Source organism: Strix aluco, chromosome 18, assembly GCF_031877795.1.
Source record: "Strix aluco isolate bStrAlu1 chromosome 18, bStrAlu1.hap1, whole genome shotgun sequence".
NCBI classification, from domain to species: domain Eukaryota; kingdom Metazoa; phylum Chordata; class Aves; order Strigiformes; family Strigidae; genus Strix; species Strix aluco.
The window spans coordinates 11,388,343-11,410,694 of NC_133948.1; the positions used below are offsets into that span (position 1 = coordinate 11,388,343).

At 50.7% G+C, this 22,352-nt stretch overlaps 2 protein-coding genes across 2 annotated transcripts in view; one reads left to right on the plus strand and one right to left on the minus strand.

Moving 5' to 3' along the window:
* Window positions 1-3,343, minus strand: part of GGT1 (gamma-glutamyltransferase 1) — a 46,953-nt gene extending 43,610 nt beyond the window's left edge. Inside the window, exon 1 of the mRNA XM_074844368.1 lies at window positions 3,293-3,343. The gene's annotated coding sequence lies outside the window, so the exon portion shown is untranslated. The remainder of the gene's footprint in view (window positions 1-3,292) is intronic.
* LRRC75B (leucine rich repeat containing 75B) lies at window positions 716-21,964 on the plus strand. Its single transcript, XM_074844369.1, has 4 exons — window positions 716-1,107; window positions 5,904-6,032; window positions 9,198-9,310; window positions 20,753-21,964. The coding sequence occupies exons 1-4, from the start codon at window positions 850-852 to the stop codon at window positions 21,273-21,275; spliced, it is 1,023 nt and encodes a 340-aa protein (XP_074700470.1). The 5' UTR covers window positions 716-849; the 3' UTR covers window positions 21,276-21,964.
* The last annotated feature ends 388 nt before the right edge of the window (window positions 21,965-22,352 follow it).

Here is a 22,352-nt window from a genome sequence, read left to right on the forward strand (position 1 = left end):
TTCAGTGTGGTGACAGTCCTGAACAGAAGTGAGCCCATGGCTCCAGTTCCAGAAAGGTCAGGTTGAGCCACTGGTTATACTGGGGACATGACTCCACTGCCTGCAAAATCTCAGTGGGTGGAGGTGGGATCCAGGCTTTGGTTTTTACCATCCTGTCGGATGGCAGTGATTCTGTCTGAGGAAAAGCATGTGCTAAACTTGCAGTGCACTGCTGGGGGAGGGAGGGATGCACACCAAGAAAACACTTCTACCCACAGCAGGTAAGGAACGGTGCCAGCATCGTACTATCAGTTGTGGACGACTGGTGGTGGGCAAAAATCCTGCCCACTTTCTAGATTCCTAAAAACACCTCCTCTGGGTCCAACAGCAGACTGATAGAAAACACAGCCCACAGAAGCAGTCCCAGCCAGATGGCGTTTGGAACCACTGTTAATCTTGACAACCTTTTGTAGTGTTCAAAGAGTTTACCCAGGAAAAAAAAAAAGCTCCCCAAAATGCCTGGATGCAAGGAGCGGTCCCGGCAGCATCCGCTTCTCTCTTTGTCTTCTCCACCAAGCATCTCCCGGCAGAACAAACCCGGGAGGAGGAGGAGGAGGCGCCTCCGGGAGAAGAGGCAGCGGGGGCTGCCCAGCCGCTGGGGAGGCGGGTGCTGGGGCAGGGACCCGACCAGATAAAATATCCCTGGGGCGTCGCTGCTCTGGGAGCGCCGGGAACCGCCAGTCGGGCAGCCCGGGGAGCCGGGGCGGAGCCGGCCGGGCGGGGCGGCCCGGACCCCCCCGCCTCCCCCGGCGCCTCCCCCGGCCCAGAGCCCGGTGCCTGCCCGGTCCGGAGCGCGGCGGCATCGCGGCCATGGGCTCCCGGCTGAGCCGGCAGAGCAGCCTGGAGGAGGAGGGCACCGAGGAGCCCTGCGCCGGCAGGCTGGAGGGCGGCCGGGGCGACTTCCACCTCTCCTCCCTGCTCCTCCACCCGCAGAAGCTGCCCGGGGTGCTGCGGAAAGCCTCGCCGGCGCCCTACGTGCGGCGGGTGGGGTGGCTGCGGGAGATCCAGGCCACCATCCGGGAGCACAAGCGGGAGCACGCCGTGCACATCCTCCGGCTGCTGAGGAAGGTAAATGCTGCGGGCGAGCCGGGCCCGGGGCCGCCCCCTCCGGGCCGGCGGCGGGCAACAAAGGGCTGTGCGCGGCGCGGGCGGTGCCGGCCGGGCCGGGGTCTGCAGCCGTGTGCCCCCTCCCCCGGCGGTGTGGGGCAGGGGGACGGGGTTTACGACCCCCCTCACCCCCTTCTCCTCGGGGGTGCGGGTTTGCAGCCCCCCTGGGCGGGGCGGGGCAGGGCGGGCGCTTTGTGCTGCCTTTGGCCGCTCCGTGCCCCGGCGCTGCGGGATCGCCTCTCTCGGTCCCCGCCGCGGCGGGCGGGAGCGGCTGCGGGAGGCGACACCCGCCCGGGCTCCCGGCCGCCTCCCCGTGTCCCCGCCCGGGCGAGGGGCACCTGGGCGGGCTGCCTGGGGGCAGAGAGCGAGGGGCTGGGAGGGAGGAGGGCTCTGCTGCGCGCAGCAAAAGGGGTGTCCGAGCCTCAGCTGTCCCCATCCACACCCCTCCCTGCCAGCCCCTGGGTGCGCTCGGGACCGATGCCCCCCAGAGAAAAGCCACTGCCGTCGCACTGCCACCGCATCCCATTATACCCACTCAGCCAGACTGGCCAAGGTCTGGCTTTGGAAGGACTCGAAATGGTTTTGGAGAGCACCTCTGGGACAGCCTAGGCTGAGAGGAGAGGTAAAAGGGGTCAGTGTATCAGTGGGAGCTTGTTTCTGTCTGCCGCCATTCAGGAACAGAAAAGCCAGTGTGCAGACAGCGTGGTGCCAAACTGATGCTGAGGACAGAGCCCTGCTGCTGGAACAGAGCCATCTCCTCCATCGCTCAGGGCTACCATCACTTTCCAGGCAAACTCAGCTGCCCCAAACTGCGGGCAACTGTGCAATCATTAGCACGGGAGACAAATCCTCCCTCTGATTTGGACAGAAAACACCATCAGTTTTTAGCTTATCATGTTACTTCATTAGATAATGACCTACTTCATCTTGGGAACATACCGAGTTTCTCGCCATAGTGGCAAGTAACCTTTGGGTGTGAGTATGTTGGAGCAGGGACTGGCTTACTGGGGTGCTTGTACGGCCATGCTGCCAGCTGCAGGGAGCTGCATTAACAGCCCCATCTCTGCTCTGAACTTCCTGCGTTTTACAACACATCCAACAGTGGTGGTCAATGCCCCAGGCTACCAGCAAGTTGCACACTCATGAGTAAGAATTTCCAGGACCAAAAATTAGATCTCTATTTCTCCTGTCCGCTGCCTTAGCATGAGGATTGTTACCAACACCACAAACACTGTTCTTGCCAGGTGTGTAGACCGATAAACCCTGAGCAGAAAGCCTGTATCTGTGCACTAGTATGGCAGACAAGGGCTGAATAAGATTTCCAAGGCAGTTTCGGAAAGGCACTGTTACAAGAAGCTTGTGAAGAAAAAGAGGCAACCACTCACTTCATGAACGTGGCGATGTAACGTGATCAGACTTCTGTAGGGTATGCCAGAGACCAGAACTACAGAACGTCATTTTCTATAGTGCTCAGCACCTCTCCTTGAGACTGAAGCACTGAAATCCTCCACAGACCTTGGAGGTCTCCAGAAGGTCCATCTGTGAACAGCCAGGGTTTGAATGCTAAGTCACGGGGCCATCTGGAATGGAGGGTCGTTTCTAAGCCCTCCTTTCAATGCAGCCTGCCAGCTCCTTTCAGGATCAGTTAGACACTTGGCTTCCCCTCATCTGCGCTGAGAATTACCATGTCCTGAACACTCACATTTTGTCCACTGCCTTTCCCGTTCCCCTTGTTATTCCTGGTCCCCATCTCTGCCTGTTCATGTCGAAATGGTGACCCTCTCTTCATCTATCTGCTCATGACAGAGCAGTGGGACATACATCCCATAGTCACAACACAGCCTTCCTCTGCCAAGATGGGAGCCCATCCAACACCACCCCAAAGCCTCCAGTTCATTGTGTGCTCAGAGGTTTCAGAGACAGAGGGCTTCACCACTAACATACCACACCCTTCCACAACTCAACACAACTGTCAGCCAGTCCGAGGTCATGTAATCAGAACCAGTCCTCCTCATATGTCCAGTGTCAGCTTCAAAGAGTACCGTGATCAGCCTTTTTTCTCATTTACAAATTTCCCTCACTCCTCAACTAAATTCAGCCCTTAGCTCGGTCCCCAGCATGTCCTTCCTTACACAGACTGGCTTACCTTGGCAGTAACACGCTCTCAGGAGTCACGGATTAATACGTCCCAGGTGAGGGTCTGTTTGTTACCTGTAAAAAGAGAGATACCTTGTTCACTCTAGTCAACAGTGAGGATATTTAACACCAGACCTCATCACTGTGCCTTGGGCCAGAGTGCAAACACCCCAGAGAAGGCAGCGCAATGGTGGGACCAGAATCCCAGCCTCCTCCAGTGAGCAGACACGCTCAGCCAGACCAGAGGACACGGGCTCCTGATGTGTGGCTCCTGCTGCAGACACAGACCTTGTCCAGCCCTGCAGATGTACCCGCAGGATGTAACCGTATCTGCCAGTGGTTTTTGACCTGTGGTCTGCAGGCTCCAAAGGCTGTGGGCTGCTCCTAGGATGTCGGGAGAGTTTAAAGCAAGCAAGCCATGCAGAAAGGGATCCAGTAACAGAGATGCAAGATCCCAGCATTTTAGAAGACTGCACAGAGAACTACAAACCACAGGTATAGTCTCGTGCATGCTTGCTTTGTAAGGAACACTCGGACAGCTCCATTGTGCATCACCTTACCAGTCTCAGAAATACCCACCTACAAAAAACAGACCAGCTTCCCTGCTGGTCTAAGTGGGCATCGCTCAGCTGAGGCCAGGGGAGACATTAGACCCACACCAGCAAAAAGTCTGGTACAATCTGATTTCCCTGTGCTGAGACAGTGGCCAAGTGTCATTTTTAAGATAACAGCACTAAGCCAACTGAACTGGCAAGACTTATAATATTCTGCTGTCTTCAGCCACCCTTTAGGTGGTACAAAATTTTCCAAGAAATGAGAGAGAGAGGGAGGGAAATAAGATGAACCAGAAAATGCCCCTGGGCTAAGAATTTATATACTATCAATGTGAAGTGAATATTTACAGCTATATTATTTATAAAACCCTTGCAGGCAGGATTTATAATGGGAATGCAGATTCATCTTAATGGTATAGCTCCAATTGGGGGAGTTTAATTACTGCTTTGACATCCACTGCTGCATGCCCAGCCATGCCATCCTCTCGGCAGCTTTCTTCATCTCTGCATATTACACTTGGCGTAGGAGGCTCCACTTCCCTGAAGCCTTATGGTTAAGGGAGACATTGGCATGACGCCTTGGTACGCTCCTGGCCCACATCCAGCTGTGTGCTGTGTGTCCTTCAGGACTGATCCACTACTTGGGTTCCTTCGTTGCTTCTGGGTATCATCTGCGTACACAGAGTGATGGGGCTGTAAAGCATTTGATTTATTCTCCTCTTCTCCACCAGATGTGTAGCCAAGGTCTCTGGCATTGTGCTCTCTGCTCAATCCAAGCATATCCAGAGCAGGAAAGAGTGGATACAGTACTGGCTTTGATTGCTGCTTAGGGTTAAGATCCCACACCTCTGCCAGCTATGGCTCCATCCCTGCTGATGATGTATCTGTGTACACCCAGCTTTTTTTTCCCCTCTCTTTTTTTTAGCTCTCAGTGCATCTTTCACTGGGTGGTGCCTGAAGCACACATTCAGTGGAGCAGCACGAACATATGGGGCACCCATTTGCTTATTCATTTCTTCTGACAGCAGCATACAGAATGGGCATAGGACTTGTTTTCTTCCTCAGCTGAGCCCTCCATGTCAACTGAATCAAATCAGCACATCCCTGTTAGGGAGATATTTTCTTCTACATTTCTACTCCTGGGATATTTTTTTTCTGCCCTCAGGGTATTTTCATGTGAGTATGTGATTTCTCTTTCCCAGAGAAAGAGACATTTTTTTTTCACAGCTCCATGGTACCTCCTGACTGTAGTAACTGTGTCATATATTGGGTCTTAGCTTTCCTCTTAGCAAGAAGTAGCTTAGTTCTTTGCAGTGTTGCCCATCTGGCCCCTGGGGAGGCTTTTTGTTCCCAAGGATGCTGAACTTTCTTCCAGCATGTCCAAAGGTGCCCCATACCCTGGTCCATGTAGGTAAGTTGCATGGACCACAGATGTTCCCCTAGCTCACACTGTGGAAGATGACTCCCCTTAACTGCTGTGTAGACCTACCTATACATTTACCATTACACCCAAAAGACAATACTGCCAGTGCTTAGTACTTACTGAGAAATTCAAAGCACAGCTAAACTCATACTCATGGGCAGGACTTGTGCTCAGCCAGCCACCACCAGGGTGTAGGGCAGTATCTAAATACCTGAGAAATGTTTGATTCTTCCAGAAAAGCTGAGGTTGGAGAAGCGGGTTTAGAGCCATTCCTGCTCAGCTTTTTCAGCAGATTCACACATAGAGGCTGACAAAACTGTGAGTTTCTCTGGAGCTAATTCTCTCTGGGCTCCAGCCAGCCTGGAAATGATACTGCTCTCACCTTCCTGTGGGAGGTGGAAACAGGGTGGTCAGCCCCGAGGCTGACTAGCTCAACTTAACACTGCATCTCATTCAGCTCTCTGCCTGTCCACACCCCCATCGCAGTAATGCTGGGTCAGACACAGCTGCTTCACCTTTGTTGGATAGTTTCCTGTATTGAACAACTAGCTGGCACCTCATCAGATTTACTTTCTGGTTTCGAAACACATCATGATTATAGCTCCAGGGAAGTCCGTGTATCTGACTGACTGTTTTTCTTGTAGGACCTGGGACTGGAAGGAACATTCCTCAATGAAGTGCTCTACAAAAATGCAACTTTCCTCAACTTGGTCGATCCCATCTCCCATGACTTGCTGATGAGCCTCGCTAGAGATCTGCAGTGTCCCAAAAAGGTGAACCCTTTCGTCAGCTCAGTGAATACTTTCTGACTTAGCACTGATGTAAAGAGAGCCCTAATGGGTTGGCTGGTGCTGCGTGGTGCTCTGCAGTCCTTCAGAACCAGCCAGTGTATGCCCTTGGAGTGGTAGCATATAGATTGTTGTGCATATTTCTGTAGAAATCAGTTAAAACTACTTCAGAACATGAACACAACTGAAGGAGGGGGCAGTTATGCGCACAGAAATCAGGAATTTACTTTTTGTGCCAGCAGTAAACTTGATGACAGGTAAAAATATATGGTGTGGAAGGTGGTGCCATATTCACTGGTATGGCCCAGAGGTTCAAAGCAGCTAGCTTATGGGGCCGCAGTGGGGAACAGAGATCTCTGCCTCTGCAGGCAGAGGAGAGCTGCTCTCTTCCTGGGCCCTCTGCCACACATAACTACCCTAACCCGGCATTACATCCCCACTATAATCTCCCAGATCTCTGAGTAAAGAATGGGGCTGTAGGAATATATTGCAACTTGGGATTCAAGAAGCAAATGTGTTATGTGCACAGTATCCCTGCACTGCTCCAGCACTTTCCTTCAGAGAATGAGGAGAGCAGAGGCAAAGAAAGGCAAAGCTGAGTGCAGACAAACACCACAAATACCACACTCCCACTGCAACACCAGCATCCCCTTCTGTTACCCTTTGCCACCACAAACACTTGGATTTGCAATACATCCGTTTGCTCATCAGGTTTGGCAAGTGTCATGTTTGCTTTATAAGGAGAGCAATAGAGTGAATTTCTTTATTCAAAGAGAGATATTAAGTACACACAGCTCAGAGCAAACAGCAGCACCCTAGGGAATACACTGAATGCCTGGTGTAGATCAGTGGCATTTCTAAACTTGTTCTGCCATCTCCTGAGGCTCTCTGATAACAGTTAACCAGTCAGGTCTCAATAGACAAACTACATTTAGCCAAAGTTTAATCATCATCATTGGGCTGCAATGCAGCCTGAAAAAAAAAAAGTATCTTCAAGTGTAAAAATTCTAGAAGCATCTAAAAAGGAAGGGGATGGGTTGCAGCAGTAGTACCTCTTAACAGTATTTCACTTGACTTCATCTCCACCTGGTCTACCAGACCGTCTCCAGCCTCACACTGTGCAGCACCCTTCAGGGGAGGCAGCATGAGGGGACATGACCCTACTCCAGTACCCAGGTGCCTAGCAGATAATACACTACAATTTTCATATACCTGCATATACCCCTCCTCCTCTGTTTTCATGTCTTACAGATGCACATGGTTATCTGCAGACACACGCACCATTATATAGATAAGATTTTCCTCATTCCCAAGGAAGATGTTGAGCACCTGAGCTGTCCTTCAAAGCCAACAGGAGTTTAATTAAGGGCTCGGAGAGACTTGGTACCCTACAGCACCAGCACCCTCCCCAGCACAAGCACTGGCAGACCACATCCCCTCTCCGACCCTGGCTGAGCAGCTGGTGGGTGTAACTGCCTTACTGGCAAGTAGGCTGAGTGCAATTCCCAGTCTGTCACTGGAAATTAAATCAGTGAGGACACGGGAAGGAACAGGAGGGTAATTCTCAGTTGTGAGCCAACAAACGTTTGCAGAGCATGATGCCAGCTTCTGTGCTGAAGCCTGGTGTGCACGTGCACCCACTTGGAAGGGTTTGCTGTTGTAGGTGACAGCAGGGTGCCAGATGCAGCCTTGCCAGCACAGTAGTAGTCTAGAACAAGGCACCTAACCCAAGGGCACAGGCCAGTCCTGTGGGGTTCCTGGGGAAGCTGGGACGGGGATCAGGGGCGCCCAGCTGAGCACTGAGGCTGGGATCCCTCTCCACTTGGCACAGCAGGACGGCCATGCTGGCAGCGCATCCCTGGGGAGTTCAGCTGATTCAGTGACTGCTTAGAAAAGTCACAGTGCAGCTGTTGGCCCACAGTACAGCACTTTAACCACTTCAAATAAAGAACAAATTAGCCTATTCCCTGACAGCTTTAGTATGTGTTTACCTATCAAATCCCTAAATGCACATGTTGCACCACAGCTGGAGGGCTGAGGAATGGGAATGCAGGTGTCTGTCAGCATTTGGAAAATATGATAGAGGGGGCAGAAATCCCAGCCTTGAGCAGCTGCCATTTGCCATTCTGCTTCACCAGAGGAAGAGAGGTGCTGTTCAAAGTCATGGTGATAGAGAACACATTCAAAAATAAACCCATGAAGGTAGCAACCACCTTGGTGCCATCTTTTCCGGATGGCAGGGGCTGGAGGGAACTGCTGGCATTGGGAAGCTCCCAAACTCAAACCTCCATGAGAAGAATGGACTGCAAGGAAGTAAGATGGAGTCTGGGGAATTCACTGGTTCCCTGTCCCAGCATCCCCCAGCTGGAGCACAGGAGGGAACAGAGTTGGGGTGCTGCTGCAGGAAGAGCAGGGATGTCCCAGGCACACCTCTCCCAGCAAGAAGCACCTTGGGGATGGGACAAAGGTGCTGACTGCTCAACTTCCCACATCAGGGTAACAGATAGTCCAAAGACAGTATGCAGTTAGAGTTTGGGAAGTATGGTAACAAGGTCATTGATAGAAGTTGAGCATAGTCCTGTAACACAATGAGTTGGCAGCTCGTCTGCACAGCTGGGCCAGGTGCTGCTGAGAGTACAGCAGTGAGGAGCTAGGACCCTCATGCTATCCCTACACTGAGCTTCTTTGAAAGTGGAGATCTTTTGAAGAAAAGGGTGTAGGGGGTCCCTGCACAGAGCCCTTCTTGCATTGTCAGCCACCCCTGCTTTCCTGGGTGTTGCCTGGCTTAGAGCCAGACCCCCTGCCACAGCTCTTAGAAAATAATCCCCTCTTCTGAGCTCCACCTGCTCCTGGGTAGGGTGTGAAACTGTAGACCCATTCTGGGCAGGAACATGCCTGACTGTGCTGGGGTGCTTCGTGGCAGTGCAGAGCTCCTACTGCTCCTTCTCCACCCCAGGAGGAGATGGCATGTGGCAGAGGCAACTCAGGCCTTCTCGCCATTCCCTCTTCATCTTCTCTTCACCTCCTCCCTTATATACATGCCCCTGCTCCACTACCATCTCTGTTCCTTTCTCATCTTCCTCTGTCCTCCCCCTTGCCTCCTGTTCTGCTGTGGTGCAGGCAGAGTCTAAGCTGTCCGTTTGCTTTCAGGAATATGACCCCTGGAAATCCTCGGACAGGATCTGCAGGCAGCTGATTTACCACCTAACCCCCCACTCAAAATGGCACCGACATGGCATGCCCCGGAGGAAGTCCCAAGTGTGGTAAGCAGCCTGGTGGGGACAATGTGGATGGGCACAGAGGGGCATCTGCCAGGAGAGGCTGTGCTGCAGCCAAGCACCATCCCAGTCTGCCACTACTGCCCTTCTCAGAGAAAGGCAGGGCTGAAAACCTGCATGGCAGCTGCTGCTCAGTCTCCTAGAAAACCTCAGCCAAACAGCAAAGGGTCAGTACCAACATCCCTCTCCATCTGGTTTGCTATTTACTCCTTTTTATGTAGTCTTACATTTCCTCAATCTCTCCCAAGAGCATTGAAATCAATCCCACTGATTGCACAGCACAGACAACCCTCCTGGCAGGGCTTGCAGGGTGCTTGGCCCTAGGAGGATGACCAAAGCTGGCAGCCTTGCAGACACACACACCCATGTGCTGAGGGGAGCCGGCCCCCAGCTCTGCATCCCACTTTGTCCTTGTTTATCCCAGTAAAACTTCCCTGCTTGTGGGGAAGGTCTTCCATTACAAGGCACTACCACAAACTGATCACCCCATTCAGTAGGAACCACTCTGGGGTGGCTGGCAGAGGTGACCGTCCTTACTTACCTCCCGCTTCTCTGCCAGGACCAGGAGAGGGATCTGAGACAGCACAGAGCCTCGCACACAGGGAACCCAACTCAAAGCACATTGGCCACTGACAGCTACCGGGTGGCAGCTGCTTTCCACTACTACAAACATATTCAGACACCCACACTTGTTCTCTCCTTGACACTTGCTGGCTTTTCTAACCAGATAAAGAGCAATCCCTACTTCTTTTAAATCCACCCCTTCTCTCCTCATTTTCTCCGAGCAAAGCCTGTTCCTGTGACAGGGATCACCACTGCTGAAGAAAAGACAGAGAAGTGACTAAGAAAAGAGTTCATGTCAGCCCCATTAGCTTCACAGGAATAAATGCAGGATTTGGTAAAAAGAAATGCAAAATTGGCAGCACTCTGAGAATAGCCTTGGGCTTTCCTGAGACTTTCGGAGTCTTTGATGCATGTGCCAGCACCTTAAAATCCCCCATGGGAATTGACATTTCCATCATACCTTTCATTCTGACTCAGAGGCAGATCCCCACTGCATCTTAAGGAATAAAACCCCTAATACCACGATTTCCAGGCCATCTGCCTCTCATACCACAGCCCCACTTTGCCACTAGATGCTCTGTGAGTCTCAGTGCTCTCATCCCCAGCACCCCACAGGGCAGGACTGCTAGTGCCAGTTTGCAGGTGGGAACCACAGCACAGAACAAGACCGAGGGACCAGAGCTGAGCGAGTCCTTTTCCAGACCCACTCAGTTAGATGACATTTTCCATGTGGCATCCTGCAGAGCACTGGAGATGCAGGATGTAGAAAGCAGGTCTGACCTCGTCCCCATTCCCTTCCAAGATAGAGAGGCTTCAAGATAAGAAGTGCTGGAGATGGGGAGAGCTCTATGGAGGGTGGCTGTCTTCATCCATTTCCAAGCTCCCTTTTGCTGAAACTCAGCCTCATTCTGGTTTTCCAAGTGAAAAATCCCTCCCTGCCGCTACCTAACTCAACCCTCTTCCCCCACACTCCTGTTTGCAAGCAGAACAAACCTCCAGTTGGACTCCAGACTGGAGAGTCAAACTGGAGGTGTTCCCTCTGATTGCACAGCCTGGGGAGAGCAGAGGACTGTCTGCTGCAAACTCATCTCTTAGTAACAACAGAGAGCAGGTCTGTGTCCAGAGGAAGATCTCTGGGCCCCATGAACCCAAATCCCACACAGAGGGGTCAGGCCCAAAGTACTGGCAAGGTACAGAGCATCTGTGAGCACAAGCAGGGAGAGGGCAGCAAGGCAGTGTGCGATGGAGGGAAATATAGGTCTAAAATGGGCGGCCCTACCTGGCAGCCAGGCCCAGCTGCAAGGTGTTACATAAGGCAGAAAGTAATTTTGATTAAATATTAAACAGCAGAGCTTCCTCTTTTAAGACTAGAGAGGAACTGGTTTGCAGTTTGCGGCAAAAGGTGCCTGCAGAGTTGGCATCTGAGGCCGCTGCAAGAAAATGGATGTTGCCAGTAGCAGGAAGGCAAGAAATAGCTGCTTCATCAGGGCCTAATTTTGTCCAGCCAGGCTGTTTTTACCTGATCTGAATTCTCCACTTCCCTCTGTCTACTAGTGGGAGTATTTTATTATAATCTCTGTCCCTGAACCCATGCCCTTGGCTTGTATCCTTCCTGCCTTCAAGGTTCCATAAAAAGCATGGGTGCAGCAGCAATACTTTGAAGGCACTTCTAAAATCTAGTAGAGATTTGGGACAGCAGGGAGGAATCAGTGCATGGAGACCACATTCAGGAACTGAATTCTCCTCTTGCTTTTGCAGTCTCCTGGGTTTTGGCTTCTGGCTTTCATAGAGCTGATGCAGAACCCCCTTGATCTCTTCTGAAATGCGATTTCCGCTTTCTGGCAGCATGTCAGATGGGTCCAGGAGATAATTAACAAGCCCAGCCATACAGAGAGCTTAGAGCATCTGCCAGGTTTTAATTATGTTTGGGCTGTTATGGAGATGTGGTATGGGAGACAGAAAGGACCTGCTAGAGCTGATCCTAGTTCCTATACTGGAGCTAGATCACACATCAGATGTTCCTCTCCACTACTCAATAGCAAACCAGCGGGTTAGAAACTAACTGTAGTTACATCCCCATCTACTCTCAGTGGGACCCAAAACATCCAGTGAGTACAAACCTGAGCCAACCATGAACTGATACAGCAGAAAGGATAAGATACATTTCTTCAAGCACTCCTGTTTCAATACACAACAATGCCAGAACAGCTAGAACTGTAAACTCTAGTAAGAACCAATCACACTTCCACCAAGCAGGAACAGTATTATGCTATTCATGCTATAGAGCCCAACCAGATACTAAATATTAATAAATAGACTAAGTTAGCAAAGCATCAAACATGAGAACCTGCAGACACACACAGGTATGTTCCTCTAGACCTCCTTAACCACAAACCCGCTCCCCACTAAAACCAGAGGTCCCACCTGCTTCCACTACCACCTTAAATTCTGATGTATTCAGCCCAGCGCTATGACTGCAGCAAAGGTGCTGTGTGCCTTGCACAGGACACAGTGGGCTGCTGTTTATCCTGTTTAGCCATTCCTCTAAAGAGCTACTGACAGAAGTGACTGTAACGTGGCACCTGGCCCTGAGTCTGGGAGAGAAGTCAGGCTGCATGGTATTATCAGCTGAATGCCCCAGGCCAGAAGCAGAGTCATACAGAAACATGGAAGGAGAAAGTTTACAGCAGCACAGTGGACTCAGTGCAACAGCAGCTGAAGCAAGTAGGTGAGATCCAGCCCAGTGTGTGTCTGGTTTCTCTACTTGATTAAACTGTCAAAGGTGATGCTGGGAGGCAGTTTGCCCTCTGCATGCTAGTAGGTTCTTGACAGTGGCTGTCTGCCTTGTACAATGAAGGGTTAGCAGTGTCCCAGCTGTGCAGTCACCCAGAGAGATGATTTCAGCTGCCCAGGTGATAGATACCTGGGCAGGTTTGCACACTGAAAGCAAGGGGTTCAGTTCTTTCCTGAAAAATCCTGTCTCAGGTCTGCAGCTTCCAGCCATCAACCTGCACCCCACCTTGCAGCTGACCCTGCTTGGGTTGGCTGCCTAACCAAACAGGGAAGTCAAGTTTTGGAGGATTTACTGGGGGTTTTAATTTTAAAAACTAAAAAGCTGGAGGATAAGATTTTCGCATCAGGGACCAGAATGACTACTGCACAACTGTCAGTCCCTTATATCCTAATAGGAATTCAGTTTTAGCACCATTTTACAGTTGTATAGATCACTCACACTTAATGAGGAGAATACATTCTAGAGTGTTGTATAACCCCAGCTTTGCTTTCTCATTAAATTGACGTTTATAGCATAAAGGGTAATGGATAAGAAATGCTGCTCTCCGCAGACATAGGCTTTTTAGGCTATCAACACCACTCTGTGGTATTTTGACAGATGCAGAATTTTTGGATGTTATTAATTTTTGTTTTCAGAAGTGTTGAGGCTTCCTCAATTCAGCATTACAGGAGAACTATGTGTTCTAGTAAAAGTGCCACCATCTGCATCCCTGAATCCAGGGGGTTTATTACTTTTTGAGGGTAAAGCCATACTGGACTGCAATTCAGAGTGGAGAAGCAGAAGGGTACCAGGTGAAGGCAGCCTTTGTCTGGAGAGCTGGATTGCAGCCTTGTGCTGCGATCAAGAAGCTGTGGATTACAACTGAGCTGTCTTGGGAAAGCCATGTCAGGGAACCTTTTGTATCTTCCACTTGCATCATTCCCAGAGCTGGCTACTTCAGTGCAACTACTTCCTTTCTTGAGTGCAGAGGATCAAACCTGAATCCACAAAACCTGCAGGCAGTAAACACAGAATGATCTTTACAAGCCAGGTGTTCCTGACACAGAAGAAAACCCAGATTTTTCACAGTAACAGGTTATGGAAGAGCAAAGGCAGTTGTGTGCGTGGAGTGAACTCCCAAACTGCATGGATCTGGGCTTTCCTTTTCACAAGTCTCACCACAGTTTTACTTTGCTCATCTGAGCAAATTTCATCTTGGCTAATCCAAAACTGGGTGGAGAATAGAGTGTCCCTTCTGGGCTCATTGCTCTGTTTCCGTTATTGATGTGCATTGCTCAGACACTGCAGCATTAGGTGTACTTTTAAAATGCAGTCGAAGCGCTTGTGTCTAGAAGACTGCAAGGAAACAGCTCTAAAGGGCTTTGGATCTTTTTTTTTTTTCTTGAAAACATCACTCAGGTCTGCGGATGACAGCTCTGGCAGATTAGATCCTAGCCTTCACATGGCATGAGGTGAATATTAACTACAGCTTCGTGTCACCCTTATGCAACAGGGTAAATAGGCACCATCATTCCTGCTTTAGAGATAGGAAGCCAAGTCAGAGAATACCAGTCAGTTAACTAAAGCCACATGGTAATAGTCATATGGAAGTACAGGAACTGCCCCACACAATGTTTTCAAGAATCTCCTGCTCACAGAGATGTCAGCTGAACAGACATGAACTGGTGAACAAATTGTGGAGAGAGGCAGGAACTGTCCCCTCCCCTCATCTTTACAGTGCAGAGAGACCCAAACACTACCCATGATCAGGGTTCCCAGCAGCATCAAGAGGCAGGTACATCTGCAGATGCTGTTGGAGATGGCAGAAAGGGTCCAGCAGCTTGACACTGCCCTGTCACGGATCAGAAGAAAAAGTCCCAAGACTGAGAGGCAGGAGAAGGAGAACACTTTGATAGAGATAGACAATGAGTGAAATAATGGAGGCTGGGTGGCGGATGGTAGTGAAAAGGAATCAGCAGAGACCTTATATTTCATAACTCTTACACAGTTGAAGGTCTGACAAGGACATAGGCTGATACATGACATTTATAGTGAGGAAGTAGCATTATTCCCTGCTTTGCTAGAATAGATCTAAATAATGAGGGGAAAAAACAAGAGGTCTTGGATGGATCAGGTGGCAGCAGGAGGAAGGCCAAGGGTTCACAGCTCTCCTCAACACACCTTCAAGTAAAGATGACAGCAAAGCCAGGAGGAGGAGAGGCGCTTGGCTGCATCATCACCTAGAGATATCCATGTCCCACCCCAGCTGCAGAGGGAGGGTGGTAGGAGAAACACTGCCTTTGCACTCCCTTCTCTCCACAAGTGAGGGACCTCCCCACAGCTGATCAAAAGAACTTGGGTGCAAGGATGGAGATGTGACTAAGGGACTTCTTCTGGAAGTGGCCTGTTTGTGCACTGCCACCATCTTCACAGAGGTGCTGGGCTCAGCCTCAGAACAGCTTGCTCTGGGTTAGTCTAGGTCAGTGCTTTTGAGGCTCCTCTTTCCTTTTTCATGTCTCACTAGAGGCAGCTAAAGCCAGCCCTGCACAGTAGCACCCGGAGCTGTAGGGAAGCAAAGCAAGCAGATTATGCTAAGTCGGCAATTAAAAGCCCAGAGTCCATCCCCTAAATCACTGCTTAAAGCAGAGAAGCCATCCAAACATGCCTGTCACTAGGTTCTATGCAAGGAAGAGTAGCCAAGAGATACCTGACTTATGGCTGATTAGCCACTACTGGCAGTGCCTGTTAATGAATGAGGGAATGCACAGTGATGGGAGTCTCTGGCGTCAGGAAAATTTCACATTTGGAGGCAAATTAAATGTAAAAGTAAGGGTGGAAAGGGGGAGAAAGTTGTTAATTCCCCAGACAGGCAGGGACTAGCTGGCATGCTTCATTACTGAAATTCTGACTTATCTCCTCCCAGCCTCTCTCCACAGTGCGGAGACAAGGAAAGGAGGCTGTGACTCCAGGAACCTGAACATTCTTGGGCTGAACAAGCTCCTCCAAACCCCACAAAGCTAACATAAGGTCAGGCACCGCTGTGGCTGCTGCAAGTCCCACCAGAGCAACAACCAGGAGCCATTACACCACTTCCCTGCAGCCGCCAAAGAATTTAGCTGATGAGCAAGAAGTTGAAGGGATTCAGTGCTAATAAGTTGTGCTGAGCTTTCAGCTTCATGGGCTCAAAGAAGCACCTGAAAGAGGGCCTAAGGGTTAGGTCCCTTGGGACAGGTCCCGGGGACAAACACCTAGCAATTAATTTCAGGTCTCCTAATTGTTTCATCTCAAGACAGCCCTGAATTTGCTTATATTAGCTGAGTTCCCAGGAGGCACGAACAGTGACCGGGCCTTATGTGGGGAGAGGGAAGATTTTTATCCCAGAAAAAAGCCAAGGGAGGCACAAGATGGTTTCATCCCTTTCCTGGCCCACATTTCCAATTGTGAGATAGAGATCCTTCTTCCAACACCTGCAGGTCCCTCAGACCTGTACACTGTCTGGACTGGGTGGATCTCACATGGCCAGGCTCGTGGTGCAGCCTGGGGACAGCTGGCTGATGCCCACTGAAGAGCAGAATTGGCACCTAGGGAAGAGATGAGTGGGAGGAAGGCCAGACTCCAAGGAGAGAGTTGGGAATGACAAGGAGATGTACCTAGAAGCGCCCTCATCCCTCAGGAAGGCTGGACTAGGATTGCAAGCAGGGCAGGGTGGGCAGGCAGGCACCATTCCCCAATGGATGCTGCATCTAGCTCCAGGCAGGCAGCGGTGGGGACAGGCTGCTGATTGCCCTTGCTTCTTGCTCAAAGTTTCACAGAATTTCTCACTTGCAGTCATTTCTCCAGCATCTGAGGGAGTGGGGGTTTGTTTCCTCTCGGAGCTCGCTGCAGATAATACAAACACAGTCTGCTTCCCTGCATCCAGGGTCCAGATCCTTGTCAGATGCAAATCCCCACAATTATAAATCTGCACACAGCACCAGTTGCAGTAGCATTAGGTTAATCCAGCCTCCAGTGCTTTGCAGTCCTCTGCCCACAAGTCCCATGGGCACCAGGAGCCACGTCGCTAAGTAGCTGTTTTGTCTTGTAGAAAGAAAAAAAAGCTTCTGCAGCTGAAGCGATCTTTAAGCCTATTTTACTTGCAGAAATTAGGGGATAATAGATGACCCATTTCCTTGGAAATAAACCTGGCATTTTCTCAGCTGCTGCACAAGTGTCTGAGAGCTTGGGATCCTGTGTATCGTGCCCCCCCCCCCCAGAGAAACAGAGTTTAGCAGAGCTCCAAAAAACCACCAAGAGTCAGATAATTCAAAGTAAAGCATCTACCCATGTCTCCCTGTCCCTTCTCTGACAGCAGATATATTTACCTCTAAAGCAACTAAAGCAACAGAGGAGGAGGAGTGCTCAGCTATTCTGTGCCTGCCCCAGAGATGGTATTTAGCTGCACCTCTTGGAGCTGCACAGAAACACCAAGCAGGAGAGCTGCCAGGGTTCACAGCATGCGTGGAGCATCAGGTCTCATGCTTCAGCACTTACCAGAGAGCTGGGGGCCTGGCTGCAGCATTAGGGCTATGTCCACCAGGGTGAGGCTTCTACAGACACATCCCTACAAGAGGCATTTTTATAGGCAAGAGAGCAACTTAAACACAGGAGGAGCCCACAGTGCTGAGACAGGAGGCCAAGAGTCACCCTGGCAGGTACTGCAATGAGGGCAAAAGGAAGCAGCAAAAACACAGGAAAGGAAAGAAAAACGAGCCAGCAAAGGAGGGAGGGAGGGCCCTGGCACAGCACAGGAGGCAGGAGGGCTTAAGCACATTCAGGCAGGAGCAGTCCAGTCTGGAGAATCAATTATGGGAAGATAATTTGTCTGCTTGATTAAGGCCTCCTTGGAGTATTGGCTTGTTGCTGGGGAGAGCAGCAGAAGGTACCGGCTCTGGTCAGAGCACGATCCATGACTTATTACTGCAGTCCCTGCATAGCAGCCAACAGGAGGGGAGGCTTAACGGGCAGAGACAGACAAGCACATTGCTTTTGTCCTTCTGACATTTCCCCTGACTTATCACTGCCTGCACTCTGAGCCAAGTCACTCAAAAGGGGACCCCAAGAGCCATTCAAACGTGCTCCCTGTTAAGAAAGCTGCTGCTGCCGACACGGCAGGAAACACGGCACCTGAATGCTGAGGCCCGGCAGAGGGAGCGGTGCCGGCTCAGACGTGCCCTCCAGTGGTCCCCACTCCAGCCCGGTTCCATCCCCATATCAAACTGGGAGCACTAAGGCTTGTTCCTTCCAGCTTTACAGTAGGAATGTCAAAGGAGGGTTTGCACAGACTCAGACAAGGCTCGGGGCTGGGGTGGGGGGAGGTGTTCCTATGTTTATGTTCCCTTTCTGTGACACCCCCCCCCCGGATCTGCCATGGGTTGCAGTGCTTGCAGGACTGGGGAAGAGAATTTCCAGGAGGCACAGGCTGCATTTGCACAAAACAGGCACTGAAGTAATCACAGGCTTGCTTTTATGCTTGTTTGTCCTGTGTTCCCCCACACCCCCAAAGTCTTACTCTAAACCAATACAGACCAGAGAAGGCTTCTGTCTCATCACTTGTACCAGCCCCTACCAGATATAGGGGACTATTTCCCCTGTGCAGTCAGGTTCACACTCAAGATTCATTTCTCCCTGCTTAATCGGACCAAGATGAACACACACCTCCAGTGTGCATTCGATACTTGGTTTTGCTAGAACAACAAGTACTCCATATCAAACACGCAGATAAAACATCTAGCACAGCTAAAGGGATAACGTGCCAGGGGAGACCTGAGACTCTACCAGCTTTGAGGTCAGTGTCTGAAAGATTTTATGCAAGTTGAACCCTCTTTTGTGGTAGATCGTGCTACACCACTGCCAGTGGTTGGTGACAGACTATACAAAAAAAGAGCACACATTGTTTTTCCAGGAGAGTTGAAGAATTACAGCTCCCAGGCAGCCTGGGCTCGTATCAAGCATCCCTTGGATTAGCAGGAGAAGGGAGACTAGCCCAGTGCCATCCAGACTGCAGCATGCACAGTTCACAACTCCTACTGCTATTGCAGCAGCTAAGAGAACTGCACCGCTGCTACAAGCAATGTGGTTGATTAATTCTTCACAGTCCTGTCTCTGGGGCCCTGATATTGGAGAGATATCAAGTACCATCTTCAAGTGAAGGCCCTTTGGAGAACTCACGTCTGTGCTTTCAGATCAATTAAAACTTACCAGTACATCAGGCTCTGCTGTTTGACAGTACAGACAAGCACTTGCTCCCCTTACCCATCCCATGATCCCCTGAGAAGTAGTCTGGGTCATCTAAAGGGCAAACATTTAGTAAGTAATACATAAGGCTCTTTTAAACCTTTAGGTCTTAATGTAAGTTATTCCATACTGTTATTACCTCTCTACCATGAGAGCTCATTAGCTGAAATGCGTGCTTGCAGATACAGCCTCAGCCTTCACAGTGAATTCCCATGGGAAACACAAGGACACAGAAGTAGCCCGAACAAAGTGCTGTGAAACCCAGAGCAGGAGTTTGTGGGCTTGAGAATTGGCAGGGCAGGCCACAAGGTCTTTTCACCTCACGCTCCTACAAGGAAGCACAGTTTGCCAGTGTTGAATGTGTCCATGAAGGGCTGTTGCTTGCATTGATGCACATTTATTCACTTGTATTCTTGCATGCTCATAGGGGTTATTAAGGACTGAAATTTCCAGGATGCCATGAACTGTGTATGTAAAGCAAAGCTATAGAGGCAGCCCTCTCCACAACTACAGAAGGGCTTGGCAACACTAAGGCTCGTAGGGGCATTCTCACCTGCCATGGGAGCTCCTGCGGTGCTGCAGCCTCCTCCGAGGAAATTGCATGTCCCCATGTACCCATTGCTCTCAGGGACTGGCTGTGCCACAGGTGTGCAGGACACTACAGAGAGCCAGATAGGAAGAGTGGGGACCTTCAAATTGGTGGTTAATTCTTAACCCACCCTGCTTCTCCCAAGCTCAACAAGGCACTTACAGACCCACTGAGCACATGACTAATAACACTAGTGGGGGTTCTACAAGGGCTCCCATAGCCTTAAAGCTAGATGTGTCTGAAAGGAGAGCAAGACTAATATCATCTACACTAAGGGATTAGTTTCTCCTGTGTTACACCAACGCATGTTTCTACTCAATCTTGCAACATATCCCCACCAGCTCCTATAACCCCACAGCTCCCATTTCTCACAGCACTCTCAAAAACCCACAGTCCATCATAAAACTCCACATCCCACTCCCTTCACATACCCAACAACCCCATTTGCCTGCTGTACAGTTTGCCTACCTCCTCCTCACTGCACTTGCCAGGCAGACAGCAAAAGAAAAGGCTGAAACCACCTCTCTAGATTTCTTTTAGCACCCTTACGCTCTCCGCACCTCCTCACAGCTGCAGCAGATCCCAGATGATCTGCTGACCACAGAGACCCACATAGGCAGCCACTGGTGCTGCTTACTGAGTAAGTGCTGCTTGGGAAGGCTTTTAAAGGGACATGCAGTAAATCTACTCCTGGAGTGCAGTTTGCCTATAGAATGTTTTCCTGATAAAATATCAATTTCTGAGCTTTTTAACACTGCTCTCCTCTGCAGTAGCCCTGCAGCACAGTCTGTTTGCAACAGACCTTGGCATGCACCTGGAGAGGTGGCACACAAACAGCCCACACACAACGCAAACCAATGCACTTGGAAAGTTTGCTTGCCTTGGTTATTTTTGCTTTCTATGCATGAGCGTCTGTACAGGCACATACAGACAATCCCTTTGAAATGTGCTAGTGGAAGACACTTTAGCATCCTGTGTTTAGCCAGTTCTGGCAAAGTTTATGTGTAAATCCTGAGAATATACAGCCAAGCCCCAGGACACAGTCTGCCCTGAGGCATGGTGCAAACCTTGTGCTTGCTTCCCCAGTGAGCTCCATTAACCCTTTGCTTAACGTTCTAGCCCATGTTCTTAATGAGTTTTCCCATCTCAAGTGCTCTCTCACTTGGGTGAGAGATGGATGAGAGTGGTCCCCTTAATGATCTCTCTCTCTACCCCTTTCCATCATCAGCCTGAAGACCAGCCTGCAGAAGAAAGTGAGCCAGGACTCCATGGATTTGTCAGGGATCCCCCTGACCATGCGGGATGTCCACCGCATGGCCTACTACCTGCAGAACAACGGGGACCACCTCACCTCTGTGGACCTGAGCTTCACCGAGCTGAATGATGACATGGTGCGCCTGCTGCTGCCCTTCCTCTGGGCACTACCCAAGCTCACTCACCTTTCCCTCAATGGCAACCGACTGACGCGGGCGACCATGAAGGAGCTGACTGACACCATGAAAGACATGAACAAGTTCCCTTGCCTGGCCTGGGTTGACCTCGGCAACAACGTGGACGTCTCCTCCATGCCACAGCCTTTGCTCGTGGGCCTGCGCAAGCGCCTCAGCCAGCAGACCACGCTGCCTACCATCTATGAGGCGCTTGACTGCGACGCGGAGATCTCCAGCGGGCACGAGGGCAGCCAGCCAGAGGACGAAGCAGCAGGAAGCACCCTGCCACGTGCTTTTTCTCAGCAGGGCTGCGAGAGGTGACTGGACAACAGGCCGGCGCTGGCACACTGAAGCCACCCCAAGGAGAAATCTTGAGTACAAACATCAAGCAGAGGGCCAGCTTTACCGGCTTCCTTTGGCTCTTTTCTCTCGCCTTCCCTGACATCTCCCCCCCACTTGCTGTGAGACAAAAGCCTGTCGTCCCCCCACAACGTGCTCCGCTCCCTCCCCTCACTGCCAAACCCATCGCCCACGTTCCAGAGAGGAACCAGTGACTTACAGTGAACCTGGTCCCCAGGCAGGGTCTCACTGGAAGACGGGAAAAGACCTGTCGGAGTCAAGAATATCCTCCAGCAGCCATTGGGTTGAGGGAAAGGGATGGGGGGGAACCTAAAACAGAAACAGGCTTGTAGTTTACTTCCTTTCTTCCTTTTCCTATGCACCTTGGAAACCTTGGGACCTGCAGCCTTGAGTGTGAAAGGAGGTACCCCAAGAGCCTAGCTGCTGTGGAGCTTAGTTGAAGGGCTCAGAGGCCAGAGCTGGAGCCCGGCAGTGTGTCTCCCTCTTGTGTCTGGCTCCTTTTGTTTTGTTTTTTTCCTATTGTGTGTTTTGTATTAACGTCTGAACAAAGGGACTTGGTCAGAGACCATTGGATCGCGTAGGCTGGGGCGGACACATGGCTTGGAACTGCAGCATCAGGATATTTGCTGTGTGACCGGGGTGAGAGGGAGGGGAAGGAGGTATGTGTTGGTGGGAGCATGGGGGATGGGATGAGTTGGGATGGGATGGGAGGAGGGGGGAGGAGAGGGAGGGGGAACAGTCTTGTGGATTAGCAGGATTGGTTTCAAAAACTGTGCTTTTGTACTAAAATTACAAGTTCCAAGTGAAATTGCGGAAAAGCAGACAGCTAAGCGCATAACTGTGGCACTAGAGGAGCAAGCAGTGAACATGCCAGAGGTGGGCACTTCCCAAACTAAAGCGCAAAGCTTTGGCTCCTCATGGCATATTGCATACCTCGTAATACAGACATGACATGAGCAGCTGCATCGCCATTTCCAATGCTGTCCAGAAACCAAACCACTGATGCAATATTTCTAGTGTTTTCCACATTGCTCATGC

Coding starts and splice junctions, on each gene's coding strand:
- LRRC75B (XM_074844369.1), top strand. CDS start 850: ATGGGCTCCCGGCTGAGCCGGCAGAGCAGCCTGGAGGAGGAGGGCACC. Junction 1,108..5,903: donor TCCTCCGGCTGCTGAGGAAG/GTAAATGCTGCG, acceptor TTTTTCTTGTAG/GACCTGGGACTGGAAGGAAC. Junction 9,311..20,752: donor CGGAGGAAGTCCCAAGTGTG/GTAAGCAGCCTG, acceptor TTCCATCATCAG/CCTGAAGACCAGCCTGCAGA.